This window comes from Lolium perenne, chromosome 1 (assembly GCF_019359855.2).
Source record: "Lolium perenne isolate Kyuss_39 chromosome 1, Kyuss_2.0, whole genome shotgun sequence".
NCBI lineage: Eukaryota > Viridiplantae > Streptophyta > Magnoliopsida > Poales > Poaceae > Lolium > Lolium perenne.
Window position 1 is genome coordinate 61,743,060 of NC_067244.2, and position 14,655 is coordinate 61,757,714.

Genomic DNA, 14,655 nt, shown 5'->3' on the forward strand with positions numbered 1-14,655 from the left:
CAGAGAGGATCAGGGCTTGTGTGTGTGTCATGTGCACGGCATGGCCAAAGTTTTGCCGTCTCCCCACTTTATTCAGCACCAGCAAGGACATGCACTGATGCAGGGGATGCAGGGGATGCAGGGGAGCCCAATGATCACAAATGGAAAGGGGTGGAGGCTAAAAACCAGGGTGTAAAAGGGTGTGTGCAATTTCTGAAATTATGCCTGCAAGGTGTTTGTATAAATGGCCGCATGAGAAAAAGTTTTGAATTTTGAGAATCTTTTTGGTGGAGCTCCAACATATAATTAAAGAGAAAGAATGGTGGTGGTGGTGGTCATTTTGGCAAAGGTTTGTGAGATTTCAAAATTGGGGTTATCTTCTCTTTAATTTAAAGTCTCCACTTGGCACCTCTTTGCTGGTCAACCTGGTCAACTTCAGCAGAGATGGTCAACATGAAAGTTGTTGACATTGACATGGTCTTGGATGACATGGTCATAGTTGACCAAGTTTAGTTTAGGAAGATTCAAATGCAGGGGTGTAAAGTAGTGAAGATTTTATAAATGGGTCATATGACCATTATCATATGTATGTCAAATTTGAAATTTCCCTTGATTTGAATCTGGTTTCTTTTATGCATTTGTGTTTGTTTTTGTTATATAAGAGTTTTAGAAACCATAAGTCAAGCAATGGTGGCCTTGGTTGGAGATTTGCAAATTTGGCTAAGTGTATGTGAGTGAATTTTGGGGATTTTCTCCCTATTTGATTTCTCCCCATTTGAGTTGACTTTTGTTGACTCTAATGTGGTTCTTATTAGTTTAGAAACATTTTCCAACCATTGAACCCAATTCAAATGGTCTTGTTCAAAGATTTGCAAAAATGGCCATAACACATAAGAGGTGATGTGTCAATTTTTATTATTTTTGTAAAGGGTTCACCTTGCTTTACTTGGACATGGGTTAGGGTCAATTTAGTGTTATATTAGGTTGAGAGATGGTTTCACATCATTTGGTCAAGGTTTAAAGTCATAGGTCAAAGTTTGGTGAAATGGGTATGAGTCACATATGCCTCTATGCATATGTTGCATTTGATTTTCAATTTGACTTGGCTTGACCCAATTGGTGTGGTTGAGTGTTGAAATGGTATAGAGGAGTGATCCAACCATTCACCACATGTCTTAGGGTCAAGATTCTTAAATTCACATATTTGCTATTTTGCTCTCATATGCCTCTATGGCATTTTTAGTTTCTTTTTATTTTCTTTGGAAACCACTTGGATTTGGTTTGATAAGTACTAGGTAAGGTGTATGAAGGTTTTCCAAACTTCTAAGCAAAGTAGAAGAGCTTAGGGTGAAGTTTTGTAAAAATAGCCATAGGCACATATGCCTTTTTCTTATTTAATTTCCTTTTATTTTATTTTAACTAGGATGGTGAAAAGAGGGGTGAGGTTTAGGGTTTAAGATTATTTCAAACTACTATAACAAGCAATCATGGCAATAGCACAAGAATTAAGCAAGGTCACTATGGATCATACTTAATTTATAAAAGTTTTTGTTGGTTCCAAAATTTGGAACTAGGGAAATTAATTTGTTTTGTTTTGAATTTTTGGGATGTTACACAAAAGCTCGTCGCCGCGCCCTGGAACCCTAGCCCCCATTCTCCCCCTTCCCCGTGCTCTCTCGCGCCTCCCCCGGACCTAACCCTAACTCGCAGGAACGGCCGGCCTCTGCCCGATTCCGACGCCGGCGAGGCTCCCAGGCCGTCGCCGACCAAGCCCTCGTGCTCGCGGTGAGCTCCGCTCCCTCCTGGTCCCCTCAGCTCGCCTCCTCCCCCTTTGTATCATCACCGCCACGGGCTACTGCCCCGGCCTCCGCCACTCGTCGCCGGTGGCAGTGCTCCGGCGACCAATAGCGGGCGGCGCCGCCTCCTTCAGGTTTCCCGCGTCGCCCCGCAGCTTTTCCCCCAACGCGTGTGGCTCAATCGCGGCCGAATCGCCGGATTGCAACCCGGCCGAGCTTCTCTGTGAGCTCATGGCCATGCTTACGTCAACACGACGTCAGCATGATGTCATAAAAGCCTTTTTCTATTTTCTATATTTTCTGTTATTAATTTCTGTATTTCTTTAAATAGGAAATAATATGACATGTGGGTCCCCTGGTCAGAATTTTTATAATTTCATAAATGTTTAGAAAAGAATAAAATTATGACATGTGGGTCCAACTTTTATTATTTTTATTTAATTTTCAGAAATTGTTTTAAAATGAATTAAACTTTGGAAATTCATAAGTAATTCATTTTAAATCAGAAAAATATAAAATTATATATCAAAATGTTCAGAAAAACAAATCCTATTTAATTATCCATGTTTCATACATGCTTGAACCAATTAAACATAAAGCCTTAGTAGAAACCCCAAATCGACCCCTCTCATATGTCGGGATCGATGCCGAAACCCTCATTTTCTATCGATGCACCTAGGGTTACCCAAACCCCTTTAATATGATATGTCATCATATTGTATGTGCATTGCATTGTACCTTGTCTTGATTGTGCTCTTCCTTTCCGGTATTTGGTTCTTCTCGATAGGGACCGAACGCGAGCCTGAGATCAACGCCGCCGAAGAGCAGCACCCGAACAACGAGGGACAAGGCAAGCCCTAACCTGGTTCATATATGGTTTCGAAATGCTTTTACTTCTGGTTTTCACATATTGCATTCGCTTCAAATATGTTTTATCGGCAGTGGTAGATATCCTATGTGTGCATGTTCCATCTTTGTAGCCCAAAGTTCCTGATCCACCGCTCCCAACAAAACTAGGTCTGAGCTTGTTCGCATCGCTAGAGCCGTATATGTGTTATGCTTAGCCATGCTTAGCTGTTGAAGTCTGATCCATCCGGTTGATGAATCAGAGCTACGAATGAACCTAGTTTGACAGGATGACGTGGTAAGATCAGTGATGATGTTAATAAACATGCTAAAGGCTTGGATGGGCCGCCACATGGGGATGTGGTGATTTGACTCGTTCTCGCCGATACTAGGACCTGAGTTCTCGCCTTCGGAACCAAGACTGAGCGTACAACCACACGGGGCCCATGGGAACCCCTTGGCCCGAACTTACCTAGCTTACCCATGAGTCAATTAGTTTGCGAGTTCCATTTGCCATACGCATGGGGAAAAGGTGAAAAAGGTTTTCAAAGTGCATCATACAGGGCGTGGCCGGGGTGAAGGATGCTGGAGGCATTGAACTGGATCCCCTGCACACAATGACCGGGACCGCCTCGGAGAATGGCTACCTATGATGACGGAGCTCCCCAGTTAGTTTGACTCATGGAATAGGCGAAGTAAGGGAAAGGTTTTGGTCGACCACCCTCTGCCGGCACACCACAGAAGTGTGTTAATCTAATGGCACTAAGAGTCGGTCGGCGCGTGTGGGTAAAGTTGTACACCCCTGCAGGGTAAATCTTTTCGAAAAGCCGTGTCCACGGTTACAGACGACTTGGTGATGGATTCTGTGATCATAGATAACTTGAACCTAATTGTAAAACTTGATGTCAATGTGTGATAAGGATCCCTTCTCAGGGTGTCGAGGGGGTGATCCTAGGTGATAGGTTCAGGTGATGATGAAGATTCGGTGGATTCAACATGATGATCTTAGAGCTAGAATTGTTATCGCTCTCTTATCCCTTTTTAAAATGGTATGAATAGACGAGCTTCTGCTCCCTCCTATTTACAAAGGAAAACTGGCTTTCCGCAAAATAAGCTCCACATAAAGCCTCGCATACCCGCTTTGCTAAAAGGTTGTACTAAGTCTTGCTGAGTCCCTGTACTCAGCCTTGCATGCTTTGTTTCAGAGGAAGTCCTTCCAACTGATGGTGGCTTCTACCTTGACGTCGACGAGTAGTTTGGAGTTCCTCAGGAGGCAGCCTGAGACTTATGGGCTGGGACGTCGCCTTATGTTATGGCCTCTTAGGCCCTTTGCAGTCTTGTTATCTAGATAACATAATTTGCTTTCCGTTGCTTGTTGAATTGTGGTCAGTGACCTCTGCGTGTAATATATTTGGATCTTAACTCTGCTAAGAGTTGTAATATATTTGCTTTCAGTCATAGAGTCACTGTTGTGTTACCGATTCTCACCCTGTAGGCCCTAGAGATCTAGGTTAGGCTTATGCCAGATGTGATATCTGGGTTTGTCTAGCCCCGACCTTCGGGGTCACGATAGGTTTGGAAAGGTTTTGGTCGACCACCCTCTGCCGGCACACCACAGAAGTGTGTTAATCTAGTGGCACTAAGAGTCGGTCGGCGCGTGTGGGTAAAGTTGTACACCCCTGCAGGGTAAATCTTTTTGAAAAGCAGTTTCGATGAAGGATTCACTGTAAATGCTCACAAACAAGTATTCAGGGGGTTTTGATGTAGCAGATGAATAAAGTACGATTAAGTAAAGTGCGAGAGTAACAATTGCAGCGAGTGGCCCAATCCTTTTTAGCACAAAGGACAAGCCGGTTTGTTTACTTATAATGACCAAGCGTTCTCGAGGACACACGGGATTTTAGTCTAGTGCTTTCGCTACATACGGCTAATTAATCTTTATTGTTTTGATAAGTGTTGTGTGGGTGAACCTATGCTAATGTACCGCCCTTCCTAGGACTAATACATACTTGTGATTATACCCCTTGCAAGCATCCGCAACTACAAGAAAGTAATTAAGATAAATCTAACCACAACCTTAAACTCTGAGATCCTGCTATCCCTCCTGCATCGATATACCAACGGGGGTTTAGGTTTCTGTCACTCCGGCAACCCCGCAATTGGCAAATGAGTACAAGATGCATTCCCCTAGGCCCATAAAGGTGAAGTGTCGTGTAGTCGACGTTCACACGACACCACTAGAAGAATAACACCACAACTTAAATATCATAACATTGAATATTACTCAACCATACTTCACTACTAACATTTAGACTTCACCCATGTCCTCAAGAACTAAACGAACTACTCACGAGACATCATATGGAACATGATCAGAGGTGATATGATGATGAATAACAATCTGAACATAAACCTTGGTTCAACGGTTTCACTCAATAGCATCAATAACAAGTAGAAATCAACACCGGGAGAGTTTCCCCTATCAAACAATCAAGATCAAACCCAAATTGTTACAGCGGTGACGATGTGCAGCGGTGGAGATGGCGGTGATGATGATGAAGATGATGATGATGGTGATGGAGATGATGTCCAACTCGATGGCGGTGACGATGGCGTCGATTTCCCCCTCCGGGAGGGAATTTCCCCGGCGGATCTCAGCCTGCCAGAGAGCTCTTTTCTCTCTGGTGTTCTCCGCCCCGCAGAGGCGGCTGTGACTCTTCGCGACTTATCCCCCAGAGCTTAGGTCTTCGGGACGAAGAAATACGCGAAGAAAAGGAGGCGAGAGGGGGCTGTGGGCCCCCTCCTCACAGGGCGGCACCGGCCTATGAGGTGGGCCCACCTCGGGTCCCCTCGGCTCCCTCTTCTGGCTCCCTTCGTCTTCTGGAAAAATAGGATTTTTCATATAATTTCCGTCAACTGCTGATCTTCCAAAATATTGCATTCTGACGGCGCTTTTTCCAGCAGAATCCTGACTCCGGTGCGCGATCCTCCAATAATCATGAAACATGCAAAATAGATGAAATAACATAAGTATTATCTCCAAATATGAAATATATCAATGAATAACAGCAAATTTTGATATAAAATAGTGATGCAAATTGGACGTATCAACCTCTGCGTGTAATATATTTGGATCTTAACTCTGCTAAGAGTTGTAATATATTTGCTTTCAGTCGTAGAGTCACTGTTGTGTTACCGATTCTCACCCTGTAGGCCCTAGATATCTAGGTTAGGCTTATGCCAGATGTGATATCTGGGTTTGTCTAGCCCCGACCTTCGGGGTCACGACACTCATGATACCTAGAGTGACCACACTTGGCACAGTACTTGTCATCCGCATAGTCTTTCCAAAACAAAAGGCAAAGTTTTGGACAGACATCATATGTTACATAATCCATTTTCAATGCTTTCAATATTTTCTTCGTTTCGTACATGGTCTTGGGCAAGCAATGATCTTCAGGCAACATGTTACCTACTGTGTTCAGAGTCTTTTCAAAGGATGCTCGAGTACTCTCAAACATGCACTTGTCGGCTAGCAACTGCGTGATGCCATCAAGTTGAGACATTTTTGCACCCGGGTATAGAGGCCTCCTAGCTGAGGCCATCATATCAATGAAGGCCCTCGCGGTTGGCTCAGGTTCCTCCTCTGGAAGTTCCTCCGGTTGTGGCGGTCCCTCCGGTTCAGGCGGTTCCTCCTGTTCAGGCGGTTCCTCCGGTTCAGACTGTTCGTCCCATGGTAAATCTGGCATGTCAGCATCCCGAAGATCATCTAGCAAGTTTAAGATGCCATCGTTCTCATTGCCATCGATCCGCTGCCGCATCACCTCACCTCTATCACGTTCGTGCCGAGAAAAGTCGACCGGCGGGTCGTAGTCACGCATATACCCATTCCACCAAAGGTGTTTAGTCATCTCTAGAATATCCTTAGGATGACGCCTCCTGCAGACACTGCAAGGGCAACGGGGACGAACGACCCCCTTCGAACCACGAGCTAACTCCTTCACTAACAAATCGGTCTTCCATTTCCATTCATCTGTCACTTGAGTCGAACTAACACGGCCACTGTACATCCACTCATTATCAGCCATCCTGCTTTATTGCGTGACAAACAACAAATAGTAGCATGAAATTGAATGCATCATATTTTTATTTTTCTACCGGCGAAAACGCGTGCATCAACCTACATCTCCACTAGGTGGGCTCCTAGCAGCCCCCGGACCCGTAGTTGGGTACGTTCTCCACGTTCTGTTCGGGTGCGAGACAGAATTTCGGCAGCACCTCCCCGCTGCTCTCCCGATACACGTCTCGGCAGAAAGCCGAGAGGATGTGCATCCGGAGAACAACAAGGAGGCGCTGACGAAATCCTGTCTCGCACCCGAGCAGAACGTGGAAAATGTACCCAACTACGGGTCCGGCGACTGTCCCGTAAATGCCACTAGCGTTACGGTTCAAAATATGCTGACCACTAATGCATATTTATCCGTGTAACGCTTGCGGACGGGAATTGACACCTAGGTTACGCGACTTGACGGAGAAATTAAATCTAGTGACATAAAAAATGCGGAGGGGGAGTCGGCAATTCAGCTCACCCTCGGCTGTAGAGGAAGTAGTCGAACAACCGGCGATGTCGACGGCCGTAGAGATGCGCCGCAAGATCCGGGATCTGTCACGCGGGATGCTCACTACGGGACCTAGTTAGAATAATAAAAATTTGTCAATGCAAATTCATCAATTGATAAAACAAATGCATTTCTACAAATTCTAATTTATTTCATTTCAATTTCCATTTCTATTCCTTCATTTTCATTTCAATTTACATTACAAAATTCTATTTTACTTCATTTCAATTTCCAAATTCTTTACATGTTTCTTTCAAATTCTTTACATTTCAAATTACCTAGCTAATTGCAAATACTAAAAAGCTAAAAAAAATAAACAAAAGGTAAGAGTACCTTACCATGGCCGGCGGGGTGCTACGGGGACGGCGCGGCTGCTGGGTGCTGCGGGGACGGCGCGGCGGCGGGGTGCTGCGGGGAGCAGCTCGGCGCGGGGGCGGCAGCGTCGGCGAAGCAGCTCGGTGGCGCGGGGGTGGCGGCGTCGGCGGAGCAGCTAGGCACGGGGGGCGGCGGCGGAGCAGCTCGGCGCGGGGGGCGGCGCACGTGGATGAGATGTGCGTGGATGAGCAGATGTGTGCGTGGATGAGCTCCCGCACGTGGGTTGACCGATTCGGGCACTAGTCTGTGCCGACGGTGACAACTGTGCCAACGGTGACCGTCGGCACAACTAGGTTTTTTTATTTTTTTTCTCTAGTTTTTCTCTAGTTGTGTCTTTCTCATTTGGAGCACACAACCTAGCTAATAATCTTTACCATGAACTAGGTACTCAACCTAATTCGGCACAGGTAGGGTTTTTTTTTCTTTTTTTTAAAATTTTTTTACTGCAAATAATAAGAATAGATTATCACACATGGCAATAATTTTTAAAGTCTTACATTCCCCCCTTTCCCACTGACCCTTTCCCGCTGTATCTCTCTCGCCTGTTCGAGAAATCGGACACACCTGGGAGGGGGTAGCATTGGATATAGAACCATCTCAAATCACTTTTGTGCATGCCATGTGGACACACACAAGTTTTGGGGCCATTCCCTAGATCCGATGCTCGATTTCTGACGAAACCCTAGTTCTGTTGATCGCGCCGTCTACCCCTTTGACTGCATCCCATCGGGGGTCCCCCGGTGGGAGTATGCCTACGTTTGAGCTTGGTTAGGTCATAGGTACATGTGGAAACAAGGATCATCCCGTATGATCCCAAGGTTCTCTCCGGTTCACCTCCGAGGGAGTTCCCCCCTATACATGCAGAATCTGCCTAAGTGTAGGAACCCCCTGTCCGAGAAGCCGGACACACCCGGAGGGGGTAGCATTGGATATAGAACCATCTCAAATCACTTTTGTGCATGCCATGTGGACACACACAAGTTTTGGGGCCATTCCCTAGATCCGATGCTCGATTTCTGACGAAACCCTAGTTCTGTTGACCGCGCCGTCTACCCCTTTGACTGCATCCCATCGGGGGTCCCCCGGTGGGCGTATGCCTACGTTTGAGCTTGGTTAGGTCATAGGTACATGTGGAAACAAGGATCATCCCATATGATCCCAAGGTTCTCTCCGGTTCACCTCCGAGGGAGTTCCCCCCTATACATGCAGAATCTGCCTAAGTGTAGGAACCCCCTGTCCGAGAAGCCGGACACACCCGGAGGGGGTAGCATTGGATATAGAACCATCTCAAATCACTTTTGTGCATGCCATGTGGACACACACAAGTTTTGGGGCCATTCCCTAGATCTGATGCTCGAATTCTGACGAAACCCTAGTTCTGTTGACCGCGCCGTCTACCCCTTTGACTGCATCCCATCGGGGATCCCCCGGTGGGCGTATGCCTACGTTTGAGCTTGGTTAGGTCATAGGTACATGTGTAAACAAGGATCATCCCATATGATCCCAAGGTTCTCTCCGGTTCACCTCCGAGGGAGTTCCCCCCTATACATGCAGAATACGCCTAAGTGTAGGAACCCCCTGTCCGAGAAGCCGGACACACCCGGAGGGGGTAGCATTGTATATAGAACCATCTCAAATCACTTTTGTGCATGCCATGTGGACACACACAAGTTTTGGGGCCATTCCCTAGATCCGATGCTCGATTTCTGACGAAACCCTAGTTCTGTTGACCGCGCCGTCTACCCCTTTGACTGCATCCCATCGGGAGTCCCCCGGTGGGCGTATGCCTACGTTTGAGCTTGGTTAGGTCATAGGTACATGTGGAAACAAGGATCATCCCATATGATCCCAAGGTTCTCTCCGGTTCACCTCCGAGGGAGTTCCCCCCTATACATGCAGAATCTGCCTAAGTGTAGGAACCCCCTATCCGAGAAGCCGGACACACCCGGAGGGGATAGCATTGGATATAGAACCATCTCAAATCACTTTTGTGCATGCCATGTGGACACACACAAGTTTTGGGGCCATTCCCTAGATCCGATGCTCGATTTCTGACGAAACCCTAGTTCTGTTGACCGCGTCGTCTACCCCTTTGACTGCATCCCATCGGGGGTCCCCGGTGGGCGTATGCCTAAGTTTGAGCTTGGTTAGGTCATAGGTACATGTGGAAACAAGGATCATCCCATATGATCCCAAGGTTCTCTCCGGTTCACCTCCGAGGGAGTTCCCCCTATACATGCAGAATCTGCCTAAGTGTAGGAACCCCCTGTCCGAGAAGCCGGACACACCCGGAGGGGGTAGCATTGGATATAGAACCATCTGAAATCACTTTTGTGCATGCCATGTGGACACACACAAGTTTTGGGGCCATTCCCTAGATCCGATGCTCGATTTCTGACGAAACCCTAGTTCTGTTGACCGCGCCGTCTACCCCTTTGACTGCATCCCATCGGGGGTCCCCGGTGGGCGTATGCCTACGTTTGAGCTTGGTTAGGTCATAGGTACATGTGGAAACAAGGATCATCCCATATGATCCCAAGGTTCTCTCCGGTTCACCTCCGAGGGAGTTCCCCCTATACATGCAGAATCTGCCTAAGTGTAGGAACCCCCTGTCCGAGAAGCCGGACACACCCGGAGGGGGTAGCATTGGATATAGAACCATCTCAAATCACTTTTGTGCATGCCATGTGGACACACACAAGTTTTGGGGCCATTCCCTAGATCCGATGCTAGATTTCTGACGAAACCCTAGTTCTGTTGACCGCGCCGTCTACCCCTTTGACTGCATCCCATCGGGGGTCCCCCGGTGGGCGTATGCCTACGTTTGAGCTTGGTTAGGTCATAGGTACATGTGGAAACAAGGATCATCCCATATGATCCCAAGGTTCTCTCCGGTTCACCTCCGAGGGAGTTCCCCCCTATACATGCAGAATCTGCCTAAGTGTAGGAACCCCCTGTCCGGGAAGCCGGACACACCCGGAGGGGGTAGCATTGGATATAGAACCATCTCAAATCACTTTTGTGCATGCCATGTGGACACACACTGCATCCCTTTCGTGCTACTTCTCTCCTGCCCTTTTTTTTCCCGCCCACCCTTTCCCGCTGCTTCTCTCCCGCCCTTTTTTCCCGCCCACCTTTCCCGCTCCTTCTCTCCCGCCTTTTTTTCCTGCCATGATTTCCCGCCAAGTTTTCCCGCCCACCCTTTCCCGCCCATTCTCTCCCGCCATGTTTTCCCGCCGTTTCAGCCCCTCGTCGGCCTATATATAGCCATGTCTTCTCCACTAACAGCACCAGCAACATTTCTCCCTTCATCACTTCTCTCATCCAATAGAACCACAAAATCCTCTGAGCTGAGCTGCCGCTGAGATGGCTCCTCGTCGCCGTAGCAACACGGGCTTCATCGGCGTTCGCCTGCGGCCTGCGGGACATTTCGCGGTTGAAATAACCGCCGGTGGTACGCGTGTGTGGCTCGGCACCTTCTACACGAAGGAGGCTGCTGCCCGCGCATACGACGTTGCGGCTTGGAGGTTTGGCCGGCCGCACCATGAAATGAACTTCCCGGAGGTCAGGTCTCTGACGGAAGCTCAGAGTCTCTCTACTGAGCCGCTACTTCGCTCACAGGGTGAAGCGCGGCGGTACAGGTCTGGCCAGTGGCGGATTGATACCACCGAGGCGGACGAGCAGTTCATGGCACAGTGGCGCAGAGACCATCCCGGAGCCGTCGAGGCAGAGCGCGCATTCTGGAAGGACAAGCAGACGTACAGGAGAGAGAGGAGGGCGGGAAAGCGGCAGAGGAAGGCCGAGGTTGAAGCAGAGTACGCCAAAGGAGAGGCGTCGACATGGGGGGAGAATGATGAACGGTGGTCGTGGAACCTCACAACCACCGCTTCAGAGGACACCCCCAGCGAGGATGAAGATTTCGACTTCTCTGATTAATATGTGTGTGTGTCGAGTCTGTGTGTCTAGCGGGTCATGCGTCGACCCAGTGTTAAGTGCTTTGTTCGTGTGTGGGTGTAGTTCTTTAAATGCTTTGGTTTGTGTGTGGGTCTAGTTCTTTAAGTGTTTTGGTTCCTGTGTGTGGGTGTAGTTTCTTTAAGTGTTTTGGTTCCTGTGTGTGGGTGTAGTTCTTTAAGTGTTTCGGTTCGTGTGTGGGTGTAGTTCTTTAAGTGTTTCGGTATCGTGTGTGGGTCTTAAGTTCTTAAATGTATCACTTTTGTGCATGCCATGTGTACACACACAAGTTTTGGGGCCATTCACCCCCTCCGAGGCTCGATTTTTGGCGAAACCCTAGTTCTGTTGACCGCGCGGTCTACCCCTTTGACTGCATCCCATCGGGGGTCTCACGGTGGGCATATGCCTCCATTTGAGTTTGGTTAGGTCATAGGTACATGTGGTAACAAGGATCGTCCCATATGATCTCAAGGTTCTCTCCGGTTCACCTCCGAGCGAGTTCCCCCAATACATCCAGAATCTGCCTAAGGGTAGAATCCCATGTCCGAGAAGCCGGACACACCTGGGGGGTAGCATTGGATATAAAACCATCTCAAATCACTCTCTGATCCTCGATTTCTGAGAAAACCCTAGACCGGGGTCCCGGCGGGGGATCTATACCGCCCTTATACATATATATAGGTTTCCCGCAAAGGGGTTCGCCAAAATAGCAGTGAGAAATAAATAAACAAAAAAATGATTGGGATAAATAATTATATGGGTAATAATTATCTCTTTGATGAAAAAAATGAAAAAACAAAAATGTGCATATTAATCTGTGCCGACGGCCTTAGTTGCACCGTGGGTCACCGTCGGCACAGCATTAGAGGGACCCAGCAGTCAGTCTATGTGCCGACGGCCACCGTTGCGCCGAGGGCTACCGTCGGCACAGTGCAGACGGCGCCGTGACAGTTTAACGGCTGGGCCCGCCTGTCAGCGCATGTACCGACGGCCGTCACAGTGCCGACGGTGACCTTCGGGCGCCAGCTTCGTGTGCCGACGGTGGCCGTCGGTGTAGCCCGCAGTGTGCCGACGGTGACTGTGTGCCGACGGTCGGCTCCGTCGCCGGTCGACGAGCGCTTCTGTGCCGACGGCCTATGGGCTGGCCGTCGGCCCACGGCGTCTCTCCCGTAGTGTCGATGCTGCTACGAAGCTGCCTCACTCCATGGCCGCGGTGGACCGGACAAGCGGCGGCACTCCAATCCTGGGAGGAGCAGCACGTGCCCGGTGCTGCAGACTCCAGACCGACCATATCGCCGACGAGATCCTCCTCGTTCCGGTCAGCGTACGCAGTCCTGTCCTGAGCCCGCCGACCGCCCTACGTAGTTTTCGAGAGCTTGGCGGCGTTGAGTACACGAACCCCCGCCGGCTCTTCCATCGAACACCGCCGGCCGGTGGTTCCCTCATTCGTCCACTGCGTGTAACACGAGGACAGAAAACAATCTCTGAGATCAGAGAGTCTGAAACTACTCCCTCGATGGAAATAGTTTATCACCATTCAGCCCACGATCACGGGCATAACGACAGTTCTAAACTTGAATATTCTCGTCTATCTATCTAGCACGCATTCAGTGGCACAAGATCATAGTGTTTAACTTGAATATTCCCGACACCTTCATACTACGAGCAGCACTACAAGACAAGCGGGCAACATCGATTTCTTTGCACCGTCAGGATGCGTTTGTTTAACTGGAATCACCGTCCCTTTGCTCCCATCTTTCCAGCTCAATCAACCCCAACCTCATATCAAAAACAAATTAAAGTGAAAAGGGTGACTCGTACGTTAAACTGACAACCACTCCACTGACCCGCTTATCTCGGTGAGCAAACATTTTGTAACCAAAACATAATCATTATAATTCACATAAGATCGATGGAACAAGCAAAAAATCATTACGCAAAAGGAGCAACTCTCTCCTGTCCTAGATTGGTTCGCTAGATCAGATAGCTTCCGAGGCCAAGCTCGCAGTGTCCGCGACGCCTGCAACAACCGCAGCGTGTTCTGCACTCCCCGTCACGGCGGTCTCCGCGACGCCTGCAGCAACCGCGGCGTGTTCTTCTGTACTCCCCGCCACGGCGACGACGACGCTGGTCAGGCGCGTCGGAGCCACGCAATTCGCCGTGGCGACGGCGTCCGCAGCCGTGGCATTGGACAGCTTCATCGCGTCGCCCTCCGCCGACGACCGCTTAAGGAACTCGATGCACTCCTCGACGGCCTCGTTCCTGATCGAGTCGTCCCGGCGGCACGTCACGGCCACGGCGGCACCATCGGCGCGTGGCGAGGAGGTCCTGCTGCTGCTGCTACGGCTACGCTGCACCGAGGACTTGGACACGGCGGTGAGCATGATGAGCCGGAGCACGACGTCGCGGATGCGCTCCAGCAGCGACACCGACGCGGCCGGCTGCGCCGTGGATGCGCGGCAGCTGCCCCTCGTCAGCCGCGGCATGCACGCCGCGCTTGCCGCCCTCGCAGCCTTGCTCTTCATGCTCTACACGTACCGTGCGGGAGATCTACTGACGGGGGTTGTGGTGACTGCTGTGAGCGAGAGTGAGTGAGTGAGTGATTTGCTTGTGATTGTGCCGGGATATAGGGGTGAAGGTTATATATACGGCTGTTTCCTAGGTCGTGTGATGCAAGCATATACTACTGTCTAATCAATTAATTAAATTACTTATTGATTAGTCACTAGGTACGTGGCTCTCTTGCTTTGGCTGAAGTAAAGCTTAAGCCATAGACTTGACAACTGGTTTGTCGTTTTCGCTCGATGCATGTAACTCTGTAACATGGTAGACACTCTGTAAAGCTCAAGCACAATACAAAAAACTTCTCTTGCAAAAACAAAAAACATTCAAATGAGGGCCTGATTGGTAGCCGTATGAAGCCAGACCAAGGCCGCCCTCGGGCCATAATTTTTGGTTGATTGGGTTCCCGCACGAACTTAGGGTGCCAGCGCCGTTTAAAGCACCTTAGTTTTTTTTTTTTTGCGCGTAAATGCATCTTAGGTTAGGATTGTGCGACACAGAGTGATACGCTCGCTAAGATGCTGGAA

At 49.0% G+C, this 14,655-nt stretch overlaps 1 protein-coding gene across 1 annotated transcript; it reads right to left on the reverse strand.

The window, feature by feature from the left end:
* Nucleotides 1-13,384: 13,384 nt before the first annotated feature.
* On the reverse strand, nucleotides 13,385-14,165 carry LOC139838623 (uncharacterized). The gene has a single exon (XM_071828622.1). It carries the CDS (start codon nucleotides 14,089-14,091, stop codon nucleotides 13,546-13,548), a length of 546 nt encoding a protein of 181 aa, XP_071684723.1. The 5' UTR covers nucleotides 14,092-14,165; the 3' UTR covers nucleotides 13,385-13,545.
* Between the last annotated feature and the right edge of the window lie 490 nt (nucleotides 14,166-14,655).

Excerpts from the sequence above, each read along its gene's own strand:
- LOC139838623 (XM_071828622.1), bottom strand. The coding sequence starts at position 14,091 with ATGAAGAGCAAGGCTGCGAGGGCGGCAAGCGCGGCGTGCATGCCGCGG.